The 16,595-nt window shown below is 43.0% G+C and overlaps 1 protein-coding gene across 1 annotated transcript in view; it reads left to right on the top strand.

Annotated features, from left to right (window-relative positions):
• Positions 1-14,681, top strand: part of tmtc2b (transmembrane O-mannosyltransferase targeting cadherins 2b) — a 90,020-nt gene extending 75,339 nt beyond the window's left edge. Inside the window, exons 9-12 of the mRNA XM_083973670.1 lie at positions 3,357-3,438; positions 5,457-5,571; positions 9,453-9,516; positions 14,299-14,681. Of these exons, the coding sequence (XP_083829796.1) occupies positions 3,357-3,438; positions 5,457-5,571; positions 9,453-9,516; positions 14,299-14,478 (441 nt within the window). The 3' untranslated portion in view covers positions 14,479-14,681. The remainder of the gene's footprint in view (positions 1-3,356; positions 3,439-5,456; positions 5,572-9,452; positions 9,517-14,298) is intronic.
• Positions 14,682-16,595: the final 1,914 nt, after the last annotated feature.

The raw sequence follows: 16,595 nt of genomic DNA, 5'->3' as shown, positions 1-16,595 counted from the left end.
CGTGAAGAGAAACTCATTTCATTTAAGAAAGTGTTATTGATTCGGGAGGAAAGTAGAGTTCAAACCTGCAGGGATAATTCTCTGTAGATCTCTGACCATGATGGATGGTATTGGTGTTTTGAGCCCCTGTGAGTGCAAATAATTCCATCAGAGGAGTTTGTTTGGACAGGCTCAGAGCTTCTTTAGCCGTGAAAACACACTTTTTATACAGCACGAATCCCAGTCAGGGTACTATTTAATGTGTGCTCCTCTCCTCTCTGTCGTGTGGCTGTGACCCATGTGTGTGTCTGGTGACAACAGCGTTTCAGCATGATCAAAACCAGTGCAGGAAATTGACCTGCTCATCCCCCTCGCCCCAGCACTCATCTCCTAACCTCCTCACTCCTCCCTGTGGCACAACTTTGAGTGATGAAGACGCTTCAGATACTGTCAGGGGGGTTTTGGAGGTTCAGATCCCTGCGGGAGCGGTGGTGGAGGTGGTGGTGGAGGAGGAGGAGGAGGAGGAGGAGGAAGAAGAAGAGGAGGGGTGGGGGGTTTGTGAGGAGATAAGACTCAGCGGCAGGGTCAGAGAAGGGTGAGAGGAGGACGGTGGAGCCGGGGAGAGAGAGAGCAATGAGATGCTCTGATTTGTGGATGAGGGGGAAAGGACAAAATGGGAGTGGAAGGGGGGAGTTAATCACACAGATCAGTATCACCCTCCCTGCTGGACTGACCCCTCCACCCCTCCACACCTCCACCCACACCGAGGCGGGGGGTGGGGGCCGGGGGGTGGGGGCAGGATGTGTACACCACCACCGCCGCCGTCGCTGCAGCCGCCGCCACGGGTCAGAGCTGGACACGATGTTCGCAATATTGGATTCAGTCATCCACTTGTCATTTCCTCAGCTAATAGAATGCAGGCTTCATTCATAATCACCACGGCAACCGCGGAGCCGGGGCCGCCTCCATCTGCACTTTATCTGATGTTGTCAGGAGAGTTGAGGTGTGAAGCACGCACCAATAATCTCAGCATGTACGTGTGTGTATGTGTGTGTGTGACAAAAGGGAGGATATTGTGTCCATATTGTGAGCTGACTGGAATGAGAAGTGGATATTTACAGTACTGTAGTTAATATAAAGTATCAGGGCAGTTGAGGGAGGTAGATATTGTTATTCTCCAGACTCTGGCATTGTCGGTGTCTTGTTTAGACAAACCAGAGGCCTGAAACTGAGACCTGAATTCGGTCTTGATCCCCGACACAAACCCTTCTGGGTCCTGCTGCCAAATTTATGACCCAACCTGCATGTGTCACTGAAGCGATGTTGACTGTTTGCTTGCCAGGCATGTGCAACACATCGGCTGTCTGTAATCCATCTTTTTTTTACCCGGTCTTCCCTCAGGGCAGTACATATCTTGTTGCAACATGCGACACATATGAACACAGAGACAGAAACAGAGACAGAGACAGAAAGTGAGTTCAGATCTTTTCTGTCCCAAGACCAGAGCTTAACGCGGCAGAGTTGAAGCAGTGTTGCAGCAGCAGAACGATCACCTCTCTCTCTCTCTTTCTCTCTGTTCTGAGAAGTGTGGAGGAGTTCACTCCTTTTGAGTTTGAAGCATTGCAACAGGTTTGACTTCACAGAGAAGCCGTACAACAAGAGAGCTGAACATGAGTGCTGGTTGAGTTTCAGGATTATTCATAGAGGCATACAGGTGAGCCAAATGAGTTATAATCCAAAAGTTTGAAGATGAAAGAGGACACAGTTGCCAATTTAAGGGGGGTGCAACTGCAAAGTAATATAACCAGCAGTGTAACAAATTGCATGTCAAGGGAACTGTATAAGAACTGTAATAACATTTCTTTTAAGATGAGTAATGAGAAATGAGCAACCGATGGCTTTTTTTTTTTTTTTTCTGGTTCTAACTCCCTCTCTGTCTCCTCCACAGACAGCTCGCTCTCCATTAATATACTTGTCATAATCCAAATCTTCTATCCAGTCACAACTGGAACTCATTTCAGAGTGTGAAAGCTTCACTCTGAGGTTTAACAAACACACGTAAGCCTCCGCTAACATAACATAAAACCAGCTGGCCCTCTTAAACATATGCGTTCCTCCATCTGTGAATTAGAGTGTATAAATACACAGAGATGATGCTTCTCAGACCGGAGCTGGGATCGCTACTTGGACGCCGTCGGTTATATTAAACATATACTCGGGGCGGATTTGATTTTTCCACGGCATCAAGGGGGGGAAACCCCGCTCGCATATTTACATTAGAAAATTATGTATTTATTGAATCTGCAGCTCATTCAAAATGTATACGCTTGACTAAGTATACAGTCATTAATACTAGACTGCGCTGATTGGATTTGAACCTGTTCTTCTATTTGAGTAAACTGAAGTAATTTGCTTTTATATTACGCTAGGAAGGAACATGTAAATTATTTTCACTGAGTCGTCCAATTCTTATTTAATCCCCCAACGTCTTTTCTGGCTCTGTCGCCTTTTTATAGTCTCAGCACAACAGCAGTTTAATAATATGCATTATTTATGCAAAAGGCATGATCTTTTAGAGGGGAACTCATACTTAATGGGCTGCATTGTTAATGCTAAAACATCAGCTTTTATAGATGGGCGCACATTGTTAATTGTTGATTGGATGGCATCTGGAGCCCAAGTGAGAGCAGGAATGTGACAGAGTCCCAGCTGGCAGCGCCACTGGCCAGCTGCTCCGTCGTACTTGAGCTGTGATTGGTTGCGTGTCACAGTCTCAAGGACCTGAGGGAGCGTTCAGGTCTTCAGTGATGCCTCTCCTCATCATGCTGTTCACACCCTCCCAGTATGGATTCTCTCATCAGAGCAACAGTGTACACACACACAACGTCAGTGTGTGTTTGTGTATGTAAATCTGTGTACCAAAGATCCCTATAGACACGTGAGACTGTCTGTCTTTGTCCTCTCTCGCTGCCTTCCCAGCCTCCCGCTCCATTTCTCCACCACTCTGTCTTGTTTCACGGCGGTCAGGCCACACACACGGGCAATCTGCGGTTATGCTCTGGAAGTGTTATTTTGCACAGATAAAAAGTGCGTAATGAATAAGCCTTTGCCCCGACTGGATCACTGCGCCAAGGATGACAGTGCGCACTTTGACAGGACGACACACGAGCTTGCAAGAATAACAGCCGTGGTCCGTGTGTTTCATGTCTATTTATTAAGATTTATTGTTAAAGTAGGTCTGCGGTTTGGAGAGGGACATTAGGTACACACAAAGGTATTTTGGCCGTTGAGCCGAGTACAGTGTTTTTATAATGAGTTGTTCTAAGAAGCAGTTGGAACAATAATGACACTGTATTTAATCCCTCTCTCTCTCACAGGGGCAGAAAACAGAAGCGGAGAGGTACTTCCTCAAGGCCATCCAACTTGATCCCACAAAAGGCAACTGTTACATGCATTACGGTAAGTGTTGATTTTTATTTTCTTCTGGAACTCTCAATTTAACAGATCCTGACGTCGTTCTTGCAACCGCGAGTATTTAAAATTGGCAGCTCAACACAGACGTGCGCACAAAGGCAGGAACTCGCACGCCTCCCCAGGATGTTAGAACAACAGTGTTGGCAGACCCCGTCTGCCATCTCTTCCTCTGACCGGCCGTAGTGTCAGTCTGTACGTGGTCAGTGGGGGATCAAAAGAAGAGGGGATGATTTCCTCAGATTGTTCTCTTTGATTTGATGGAAATATGAAACGTGACCACTTCAGCATCTTCTCTTGTCTTACATCATTATACATAGGACTCAACTCGAAGAACCTCTGTCTGAAATGAATGGTTTGTGTTTACCGCACCAGCTCGGATGTGGAATTTAAAACAATCGATACGCCAGGTTGATGGTGGATTCTTGTACTGTACTGTCTCAGTTGTCACCTTCAAAGGTTAAGAGATGAGTTAATGATCAGATTAACCACGTTGATCCACACAGAGACAGAGAGTCATTGCAAAACAAGCTATGAAATAGGAATGTATTGGATGTTAAAGATATAACATCTGTACTTTGAACTCCCTTTGACCCATTTCGAGTTCCTTATTCAGATCGGGGCTGTGGTTCACTTTACAGATTCCTGTAAATACACTTAAACAGAACCGCAAATACAAAATGTGTTGTGTGCAACTAGGTATTGATTATTTGACATGAACAGGGATGTGGCCTTTTGATAGGCACTGAATGTAAATCATCCAAATTGGAAAAAGGCTATGAAAATAAATATGAGGTTTCCTTCAAAAAAAAAAAAAGGCCTTAGGAGATATTATATGCTAAATTGAATTAAATTAAATTCAGCAATCCCTTCAATAAACCTAAATTTCAAGAGGTAAATGCAGCCATTTATTTTCTAGCACTTATCCAGATCCAGGTCATGTTCATTTAATTAATCAAGTTGAAATAATTCTGGTATAATAATGATAAGTTGTGTAATAATAATTTTTTTTATCATGCTTTCATATACTGTGGTCAGTATGATTTGATACAAGTATTAAATTGCATTCTGTGTGGTATTAAAAAGGTCCTAAAAAAAACTCAGATTTAATTTAATTTCTTACATTTAATTTTGCGAGCCCTGCAGAACCCCAGGGCTCAGGTCTGTGTTCAGAGCTGGACCCTGCAATATTCCCCTATAAGTCACGTCGCCGCCGCCGCCGCGTGATGAACAGGATTCACAATATTACAGACTTCACACACACGCATCACCTTTGAGAAATGTATGTTTAAATATAGCGGGGGCGCTCCCGGGCTCAGGGCATTCATTGTTGCAGGAACTGTCTTTTCCTTTATTGCCTTGATTTGCTTTGATATCATAAACCCTCCATAGCTGCAGAAGTGTTTGTAACCTGGAGCCACTTTACACTCAATCATGGTCTGAAGTCTCATTTTCAGCCCGTCTCTCACCTCAGGTCTAACGGCTTCAGTTTCATCCGCAGTTATTAAGGAAAATATGCTTAGGTTCACTCGGTGGGTTTGCATCCTGGTACAGTAGTGGGGCTAACCAAAGTCAACAGGGTATTCATTCCTCTCTAAACCTGGCCCTTTGCAAGGGGTCCACCCTCAGTTCATGGCCTTGTCAGCCGTCCATAATCCCATCTCATTATGTGGGTCCACAGACGTCCAAGGCAAGAAGCAAGGCAACACCCATAATAAAGCACAAAGCTCCTGCGGGGAAGTATTTTCATCTTAAGAGAAATAGATCAATCAAGGTCGACTAATAGGAACAAATGGGTCTGAGAGAAGGCCAAAGGAGTGATGGTATGCTGTGCTCGTATCTAAAGTTTCAGCATATTAATTCAGGGGCAGACCAGTTCTGTCTGTCCACCTGGGCCAAAGGCAACACTTCTAGGCCGAGTATCCCTCAGCATCTCCGTGGGGATCCCTCTGCGTTTTTTTTTTTTTTTTTTAAACTCATGTTTCTGTTCTCTCTCGCCCCGCCAGGTCAGTTTTTGTTGGAAGAGTCGCGGCTGCTGGAAGCGGCGGAGATGGCAGAGAAAGCCGCACGCCTCGACAGCGGGGAGTTTGATGTGGTCTTCAGCGCGGCCCACATGCTCAGGTGACTATGTGATTGGAATTCATTTTTTCTTTTTTTTTCTTTTTTTGATATGTTTGATGATTTCCATAGCCACAATGTAATTCATTCTGCGTAGATGAGATGCGTTGGCTGCGGTTGTGCGAGAGGCCGAGTCGAGGTTGTGTATAAAAAAAGGGAGGTCTACTGTCTGCACGGTTTATCCAGAAGCTTACACCTCTCCTCAGCCACTGTGATTTGCTTGGCTGTTCTATGTAATCCTCTCCTCCTGCTGCAGTGCCAGCCCGAGAGAGCTGCTGGTTTGTCTTAGCGTGCTGTGCAGCTATGTATCTTCATATGCTCTGTCTCTCTGTGTCCTCTCCACACCTCTTCTCCCACTCTGTCTCACTCTTCCTCTCTACTGTCTCTTACTGGCTGCTACTTGAAAGACAGCTTCCAAATCAGCGCAGGGTTCAGCCGACAAGCTGGAGCTGCAGAGCTTCAGCAGCCCACAATCTGTTGTGTTTCTGAACACAAGCCATGAATGGAAAATGTGTAAATACAACCATGTGCCAACTTACAGTACACCCCACCTCTAACTGAATAAACCTACAAAATTATATTAGCCAGTATAGAGATTTTCTTGTTTAAACTCATCATGGTTGGCTCGGGGCTTTGGGATTAAAATGGCTGCAGTGCTCTGAAGGGAAATACTTATCTTGAATCACCAGTATGATAAAGCTGGCTGCGCTTTTCCCAAGAGTACAGCAATGCTGCACAGCTCTGTGTAATAGTCTTACCCAGCTGCTTTATGCATAGCTCTCTCCCCCACCAGTACGATCATGCAGGATCTTCATCTCCAGCAGCTTCCAGTATTGAGAGCCTCCTCCGGGGTGCAGACCCCTGGCAGCTAAAAAGGGCTTCAAGCAGTGTTCAGGGTTGAACTTTTCCTCCGCTCGCTTGGCATGGGGTCCCCACTCCTCCACAGCTCATGTTCTTTATGTTGTTTGTCTTGGACGCGGACGTGGAAAGGCCCTCGGTTGGTGGGGACACAAGTGAATCTACAACACAGGGGAAGGGAAGAGATTAACAGGAGGGGCAGAAGCTCTCAGATGTGCAAATGTGTTTTATTGCTCTCCCGAGCCCTTTGGTTTTTGATCATTTTTGCTTCCCAACTAAGAATTTCCTTCTAACTCCTTTGAACAATTTTTATGTTTTTTTTTTTTTTTAAAACCTCAGCTCTGGTTTATAGTGGGAACATAAAACAGGAAAGGCTGTTTCATGGTAAAACTAGTGGGGATGTGTCTGTTCTGCCCTCCTTATGTGACAGCTACACTGTGATATCACATATACGGAAGAGTATATAAGAGGAGGGATCATTTTTTTCATTATGTCCTTCGAGAATGAAGCAAAAATGTTGAAATGTTATGGAAAAAGTTGAAATGGGAAATTTTTAAAACACGTGATATGATATCAATGAGGTATGCAGTTGCATCATGATACAACCTGCTGTTACTGTTACACTACAAAGAAGCATTTTGACTTCACTTTCGGCATTGTATTTCGACTTTCTTCTTGTGCATAATAAAAAAAAAATCTCCCTCCTCTCATTTTTTTTCATGAGTGGGTGTAATACTCCTCCATACACATATGATCTGAAACTCTGAAAGACACAAACAAGCAGTAGCAGTGTATATATATATATATATATATATATATATATATATATATATATATATATATATATATATATATATATATATATATATATATATATATATATCGTAGACTCATAGCTGACCTCATGGTTTCCCACACAAACCACATGTCTTACAGTATGTGAAAATATAATGCACCATATCTGTGCATATTACCAGCATGTCATGATGTTAGGTTCGCCAATTTGTGCATATTCGATTGTGCCTCTTCCCAAAAAGTAAAAAGAAAGAAAGAAGACAAAATGGTGGTAAGTTGCATTAGGTGTAGTGCTCATACAGCATTGCCCTCAGGGACGGCGTCTGCGTGCAATGTTGTTTCCGAACGCAGAAGATCCTACCCTTAAAAAATGTGCTTCTGTCCTCGAGACAGATGGGACGGCTGCGGTTTAAGCACAAATATCTGCCTGTTGTTGAAAATGCAATTTGTTCATGCAGTCATTAGCATCCAGCAGCGTCACGCTTATAAGCAGCACTGTCAACTATCGTGATTTGTGCATGTCTGGGGTTAATAAAGCATCGCCAGACAACAAGATGTCAGGGCAGAAAGGATCAGTGGTGGAGCTGCTGATTTGAAATATGGTCAAGAATTTTTTTCCCTTGGGGGTTTTTTTCTATTTTTTCATTCATTCTTCCTCAATTTTCCCATCAATCTCCTCCCCTTCATTCTTGTGCTCTTGTAGCCTCACACTGATTCTTCCTCGGGTTTAAACCCAGGCAGTGGTTTACATACTTGGCCTCCATTGTCTCCTGTACTCTCACAGCCCGCAATCGGACAAGACTCTGGCCGCTGCTCCTTTTGGTTGTGGCGTGGCAGTTCTCCAGCTCTCCTCTGATAATGTGTTTATAAATGTGATAATGATATTATTGAATTAGATTGGTGCTTTTTTTTTTTTTTTTCTTGTTCGCAAAGGATTGCGCTTTCTAAATATTATGCTGGCAAACAAACATATGGTTGTGGTTGGACATGAAACCCACATTTATAATCTCAGGACAAATTCGGCTACTCGACTCGTTGTCTGGATCTGAGCTGTTTTTTACAGAGTTGGAAAAATTCATTTGTGCTAACAAAAATAAACGGCAGTGGCATGCTCATCTGTATGTTTGAAGGATGAGATCAGAATGATGTTTTTTAAGTCATGTCGGTGCGTTCACTATGTAACGGCTAACTAAAGAGCATAAATTCTCCAGTTACAAATCAGGCATTTACAACATATTACACAGTGTAACCACACATAAACACTGTGTGTACTTAGGCTGCTGACCCCGGAGATCCTGAAGTAAAAGCACTGCCTTTTATCTGAAACCATATGGATGATGATCCCTTAACAAACTGCGACAGCCAAAATGAAACTGGTTCCAACGGCCTCGCTTCCTTTGATCATTACAACTAAAAAAAAAGGGGCTCCACGGCCGGCCGTCGCCGACTCTGACCTTGACTTTGTCAAAGTTTGTTTCCAATGAGGCGATAGCTACCATCAGTGACAAGCATGCAGCTGTGGACCATAAAGGTGATTTCTATGATATTAATTACAGAAAATGCCTTGTGACATGGTAGCCACAGATTTGTGTATAACAGTAGTAGATTATGAGGGAAGATAAGAAGCATAATATACTGTAGGCCATTCCTGTCTGAACTGCAGGTTTTTATGTCCTAAGGAATAACGTATTTCTGGTACCAGGGAGTCATGCCGACAAGCCATCTGCCCCAAAAATCATTTTTGTCGCAGTATGGGATATACAGCATGATTCGGTGCATCTGTGCCATCCCTTCTGCTCTCCTGTTTATTCTCATATTATGGTTAAATGGTTCTGTGCCTCCATCCTCAGAGTCGCTGCACTCTGTCTGGTATGTCAACCCACAGTTTACCCCGGGTTGAATATCTCAGACCTCAGCCGTGGTTTGTTGATGAGTTTTCTGCAAGTCCCCAATAAGCCAAATGTCCTGACCCTGAGCTTCAATTAGAACAAAAAGTGCTTGCAGTGCACTGCTCAGCACAGATGTTATCGAGGGAGAGCGAGATGCTATCGAACGAGAAACCTACAGGCAACTGGATGGGCCCTTCTCTCATCCCTCATGCTGTTCCCTCCTGCTGTTTTCTCAGTGACCCCTGAGCGCTAGTAAACACGCAGGGTTCAGGGCCTCATCCTAAGCCAGGAGCAATAAAGATGAATAATGATCGCCTCTCTCTGTTTTCCCCCTTTTTGCAGACAAGCAAGCCTAAATGAGGCAGCCGAGAAGTACTACGGACAAGCAGCAAGCCTGAGACCTAATGTGAGTACAACCGCGACCAGCTAATCACCCACATTACTGTTTACCCTGATGGGCACCGTGCAATCACAGTCTGGACGGCTTTCCAATATTATTACTGCCCGCTCGGCCCTCCTCACAACGACCTTCATTGTCAGTGGATAAATAAGGGCAACTTCGACTAAGCTCAGAGGTTTGTTTGTGCAGAATCCATCATCAACTTCAAAGGAGGGGCCCGGGTAGGCAAATTGAAAAGAATAATGATAATAACACTCAGTCAGAGGACTTTGACATCTTGAAAATGAATGGGGGTCCAGTCTTTGAGACTCCCTGACAGGAGGGGTCGAGTTGTTTGAGCGAGGGCCGCAGAGGGAACAAAATATGTTTGGCATGCGGTCGCCGTGTTTGTTCCTGTGTCTTGATTAGAAGAAATCACCTCAGGATTAATGATCAAAAAGTATCTGGACAGCGTTACACAGACAATACAGTTTAGCTCTGAAAACACACAAACACTAGTATAACATATACAAACAAAAAATACAAAACTGGAGGAAAACAAAGGGATAAAATTTAAAAATTTCCACAGAAACCATGAAACTGAGCTCCTATCGCCTTTGTTGTTCTCAATGTTGATGCAGGGCTCAACCTTTGCCAAAGCATTGTGTATTTTTAACATCTGATTAAACCCAGATGGAAAGTAAGAAAAAAATATTTTTTAGTTCAAACCCATACATTAAATAATGTTCAGTAAGATAACAACGTTAAAGGAGAACTGTGGGAATGTCCCTGTTTTCTAGACTCATCTGATCACTACTCACTTGTTTCTCCGTTTTATAGAAATGTGAACTTGTTGACATGATTATGACATAATATGGAAGGATTTACTGGTAGCAAACAAAGTCGAGCTAATGAGAATACTGTCGACGCTGGATTAGCAACTTCCAGTGGTGGACTGAGGGCACGCCTTGATGGAGTCCCATAAAACATCCATGATGTACACTCACATTCTCACATACAGACAACACTGGGTAAACAAGTTGAGCTCTTGCTCTGCAGAGACATTTCCAGCCATATCATGCATCCCCCTGATAGATATGTTATTTCTATGAAATACAAGCTGTAAAAGTTTGTGTTTCCCACAGCTCTATTTTCAAGGCCAGATCCGTGTAATTTTCACATGACCGTTTCTTGGCGTCTGTAATTGTACAAATACGCATTTGACGTCTGCGTCCAAACACAGAGGCACTTTTTCTATTTTGTCCCTAGTTGGTCACTTTTTGCCTCGATGCCTCTCGCTGTTTGTATTGCTTACAGCTGAGGCACAATTGCAATTTAGCATCTTCATCCATCTTCTTTACCGTTATCCTTTGTTCTTTGCGATGCGACTTGACTTAAGCCATGTACCCTGTCCATCTTCATTTGTCATTTCATGCTTTACTGCGGCTTGACTCCTCACTCTCCGAAGGCACTGGTGGTTTATATTAAGCACATATGTCTGCTTGCTCTCAGTGAGAGAGGACAATTCCCTCCATTCAAGGGATTTAGTCCTTTAGTCCCACAATCCCCTCTATCTAGACGAGCTAAATCCTATCGGATGCATGGTTTGCTTTGGTTGCTCTCTGCACCCTGTGACATCTGTCCTTTTGAGATTTCCCATTTCTATGAAGATATTCTTTACTTAAATGCCATTCTGGAGTCATTATGGTCAGGTCATTCCCCGAGTCTAGCTTCACATTCAACTCTGGCAGTCTTAATAGCATATGTTGCTTTACGGTCCAGGCTAATATGCTCCACATCTGGCCCATGCCTCTGGAAGCTACATGCCAGTTTTGGGAAGGGTAGCACCGCAGAAAGGTTACAGAGCAGCAGGAAATGAGGAAAAAAATGAAAGCTTTTGACAAGAGAACATTTTGCAGAGTGTTGCAAAGGCAAGGAAGAATGTAAGAGTAAATCACAAAAGTCTTAGCTTTTATGAAGTTGGTGGATAAAGGCTTGGGTGAGGAAAGGTGGGAGCCTACAGGGGAGACGAGAAGAAGGAAACTGATCTTGGGAATTGATAAGTTCTGCATGGTGGAAAGAGAGAGAGAGGGGTCTTTTGAACCTCAGTTGCTGCTGCACTGAGAGGAAAACCAGGAGTCCCTTGATTTTTTTTTTTTACCCAGGAGTCTTTGCTCAGCTGCTTCATATGTTACGCCACTCATCAGGCTCTATCCGGAAGGATCGCACAAAAGCTTGCAATAAAAGCCTTGTTAGCCTGTTTAGGTCAGCCTCTCATGCACTTTCCTGTTTAATTTGTTTCTCCAGCAACTGGACAAACTGGCCTTTGTTTTTGATTCTGGCTTCTGCTACGACCCGTGTCATCTCTAAAGGGAAAACTTTCGAAACCATTGTCGTACCCTGTGAGATCACCTCATTTCTGCGGGGCAATGGAGAAATGATACGAAAAACATAAATTGTAGCTGAAATATTCCTGTGTGCATTTGCCAACAACCAAAATCAACAGACGCCAGAGATCCCGAAGAGCCAAAGCAGGGTATTATTTGACCATTGTCATTCTCTCACTTGAATTTCTCCAAAGACTGCTCTTATTCTGAGCTGCCGTTACCTTATGAACCGACTGACCCCTTCAGAAGCAATCTGGGGCTAAGGGATGATTGCTCCTCACTTAACATTGGATCCTCAACAACTCCACAAAATGACTTTGAGACTAATTTTCCAATATACACCTACACCATTTGTCACTTCCACGTTACAGACGCAGTATAAATGCGTCACTTTCGACTATGTCCATATGTATAAACAGTTATGTTTTGGCTGGTATTTTCTCGACCGGTTAAAATCCCCCCACTTGCAAATTGATCCCCCAGCGTTATTTTGTGGTTTGACCCTCCAACGGTGAGGTCAAACGGCGGGTAATTTAAAGCACAAACAGCTCCAGAATTACCCCGACCATTAAAGTCAAGAAGTCCTGTGAATAATAACTGAAACACTGAGGGACAATGTTTTTGTAGGGGATTAATGTAATTGCACGATATTACAGCGTGTGGTATCTAGTAATTCAAAGCTGCACATTTGGATCATCATGGAGCAACAGTGAGTTGTGTCGGTCATGCCACTCGCCTTTACTTTGGCTGAAGCATCTGCAGCGTGTTTTATATGTGTTGAGGTAGGAAGTGACTCCTCTCTCCAAGGGACAATAGGATTATCCCAGAGTCTGTGTTCCCAATGCAATTCTCATGCATGGAGTATCACTCATCCAAGCTTGACAGTGGAAAAACAAAGAAATGTTTTGAGAGTTGAGAGTGAGACAAGGGTGGAACAGGCAAGACAAAGGAAAGCAGTTCACAGTGGATGAGAAGGTGCATGGAAAACTACACTTTGAATATGCAAAGTCTAGACATTTACATTTCACAGTTGAGCTGTTTACTTACTCTACATTGTATAAATCCATTAAATGAATTGGATCAAACATTTTATTTATGAGCCATGCAAGTACATAAAAAGGTCTCTGATGGGTTTTTTTATATTTTCAATACGTTATACATTTTTTCTTTAACTGCGTCCGATGTGAACGGTTCGCATTTCCATGCATTTTCCCACGACATTCCACAGATTTCTCAAAACATTTATAGAAATACATTTTTCTCATGCAAAGTATGTTTCTCTGAGAATTACTCGTGATTAGTTAAAAGGCAGGGAGAATGAAACTGAGCCTCAATGCCATAATCATGTGCCATTCCATGTGACAGTGATGTATGAGGCAATAATTATAGGGAAAAAGTCTCAAAGCACATGATTGGCCTTTTTTTTTTTTTTTTTTTTACTAACGCTGTTTTATTTGAGTGTGTCTCGTTGCCAGGGAATTAACAATTAGAGAAATTGCAATAGTCTGAAGCAGTAAAACGGTAGCTTCTTGACAGGATTCGACATCTTTTCCACACTCCAGACTAAAATGGAGATCAGATGTGGACCCTTCCTTTTGCCTGGATACTTTATGATGTGATTGCACACCGGACACGTACCTTTAGTGCATCCTCGTGACTCACCCGCCCGTCGCCAGTTGCTGCTCCTCCTGCGTCTTGATTTTCACCCCTTCGGCACCAGCAGGAAAATACAGTATTAAGTTAGACCCACTTCAAAGTGGTGGTTTGCTCACTTTGACATGTGTGGCCACAGACAAGACACAGGGACATGCAAAGCATCGTGGTTACCGATCTTCCAAACAATCTTGACAGGCAGGAACCAACGGCGTGCTGTATGGCTTCATATGATCACTAAATGTGCTACCGCTAGACTGTTTATATTTATACATCCGTTCAGACATTTCTCAGGTTTTAGTGAAAAGATTTACATTTGAAAGTATTTTAATCTGTTAAATGTCCAGACAATAATTCATTGCGTGGCTCAGTGATATAAAACATTTCTGGTCAAATTTCATTTTCGTTGAATTATTTATACCCCCAAGTGCGACTCAAAAGACTTCATTTGCATTATTCATAACATCCATTCATGGCCTCTGATTTGAATTTTTCAATGAATAATTTCTTCAGTTTAAACAAGCCTGTTGTGGTGAGTAAATAAAAGTGTTGTGTGTGTGTCAGCTCACTGTTTCCTGTCTCTCAGGAGGCTCTGTTAACACCCACGCTCTTATATCTACTTCTCAGTAACAGTGTAGGGTTCTGCATCGGTATTATAGAAAAGAACAGACAGTGTAAGTTTGGAGAGCTTGAAGCTTGCCTGAGGTATACGCTCAGCGTGAAACTCATCTCGCCCCTGAAATGACTGAAATCTTTCTTTTGGTTTCAGTATCCTGCAGCGCTGATGAACCTGGGGGCAATCCTCCACCTCAACGGGAAGCTGCAAGAAGCTGAAGCCAATTACCTCCGAGCGCTTCAGCTGAAACCTGACGACACCATCACCCAGTCCAACTTGCGTAAGCTGTGGAACATCATGGAGAAACAGGGCCTGAGGACCACCGGCCCCTGAGCTCATCCTGCCCGCCTACAGTACAGTACCTGCCATGTGCACGCCAGACACGGAGGAGAAGGAGAAGGAAAAGGAAAAGGACGGCCCACGCACTCACTCGTTCGCTCCTCTCTTCCAGGAGGGATGGAGGAGATTCAGGGAGGATGTTTGTTCAAAGAGGCCATGACTGCGCCGTACAGCCCTCCTAATGACTCCTGAGCTCTGCATACACCTCAGGCCAGCAGCTTTCCTCTGAGGCATTGCTCACAGTTTGGCCGGCGCTGCGCAGTATTTGGACTCTTTAGAACTTTCTTCAAAATTAGTGCTCTCACAGGAACCATGTTTTTTTTTATTCTTTTTTTTTTCTCTTTTATAACTACAGCACTTGAACTTGAGGTGAGACCAGGTACATCCTCCAACATTTGTGACGAATTAAGTTCCTTAAATAAGTAATCGTAGTTCGAAAGGGTGAAACTTATCCCTGAGCTGTGCAAGATAAAATACAACAGAGAGGGATCTCAGAGCACAGCACTGAGGGTATTTTCCTTTACCATTTAGTGAAGTTCTTGGTTTGATCAGATGTTCCATCTTGATAATGAAGTAAATAAGATTATATGAAGAAATGGACACCGTCCAAAACCTCCAAATTAATGTAAATCCATTTCTTATCGGTGAAATCTCAAGTTTGTGTATTTTCCTCAGTGGGTTTGTTTCGCTTGTTAGATTATACACGCTTCATAATGAAGGTATGAGAATCAGCAGCGTTGTTTGTAAACCATTTGTAGCGGATGTCCTGACATTTGGTGAAAACTTGAAAAAAAAGGGAAATAAAATTGTCAGCCATTACAGCACAACAAAAGCCTCTTAAAGCTCCACACAGGCAGGATTTTTGCCGCGTGCAAAATGTTTTGGCTGGAATGAAGAAAGTGGGACTTTCACATTGTTATGCCTTATGACAAAAGGTGTGGATCTTCTTTTAGCAGTCTACAGTAGCACGCAGGTGGCATTTCTACCACTACTGCTTCTTGTGTTTCCCTGTTAAAAGTTGCCATAGTTACTAGTTTATCCTCAACATCAAGAAGCTATAAATGGAATTGTTATTATTAAGCTAGCTTCCCATGGAAGTCGCAGACGACAAAGTGGCAGGTACGGTAGTTTCTGGGTACACACACCTGCCACTTTTACTGAAGGAGCGCTTGTGGAGCTGATACAGATGAAGGAGTTCTTCTAACCAAATACAAGAGCTATGCCGATGCACAGACACCTTCTCACCGTGGAACAATGCAGAGACGTAGCACGTCTGAGGGGAATGTTAAAAAAAAACGCCTATGTTTGTGTTGGAATAAAAAACTAATTTCATTGTGTTTGTATAAAATGAATCCTAATATATACCAACGTTGTGTATATTATACAGAAAATCATGCAGCAAAAAAGTAGCCAGACTTTAAAATGGAAGCTCAGATTACTGAGCAAGTTTGGTTTTTCCTGACATGAAGTATTTTCCCACGTTGTCAAACCTCTGTTCACAGTCTTAAGATCTCATTTTGTATATATTCTGTGTAATTAACATCTGTTTGTTTGTTTGTTTGTTGTCGTCGTCGGCATACAGTAAATGGAAAAATGGCACCTTCCCCAAAAGTAAGAATATGTGCAGTATTTGTGATCATTTTGTTTGTTACCGGCCACAAACCACTTGATCTGTATCTGTGTCCTTAGTTTATTACATTGTAAGTTATTGCTTTGTGTTACCCTAGCAACAGAACCAGCTGGCACTGTGTTTTTTTTATAACATGTAAAAATGAAGGAAGGTAACAGATATGTGGCCCGTTACAGGTTCATACACAGTAACACCTGCAGTGGAGGATAAAAGATTGAATATATAATAAGTCACTTGTTGCGGTTGTAACGGCGTCAACACTGTTCTGTCGCTGCCTGTGATGGTCACTCGTGATATGTTGAGTAAAATAATCACCAGTCACGTTCACTCCCCCCGCCCCGCGTCTCACAAAACCCCATGTGCTGATTTCTCCTGTGTATATAAAGTGTTTATGATCAAACACTGATAATTGTTATTGCTTGAGTGAAGATGTTTTAAAAAAAAAAAAAAAAAGAAAAGAAAAAGGAAAAAAAAAGAAGAA

This window comes from Trachurus trachurus (genome assembly GCF_905171665.1).
Source record: "Trachurus trachurus genome assembly, chromosome: 6".
NCBI lineage: Eukaryota > Metazoa > Chordata > Actinopteri > Carangiformes > Carangidae > Trachurus > Trachurus trachurus.
The sequence above is the reverse complement of the archived record's forward strand: the minus strand, read 5'-3'. Positions and strand labels throughout refer to the sequence as shown.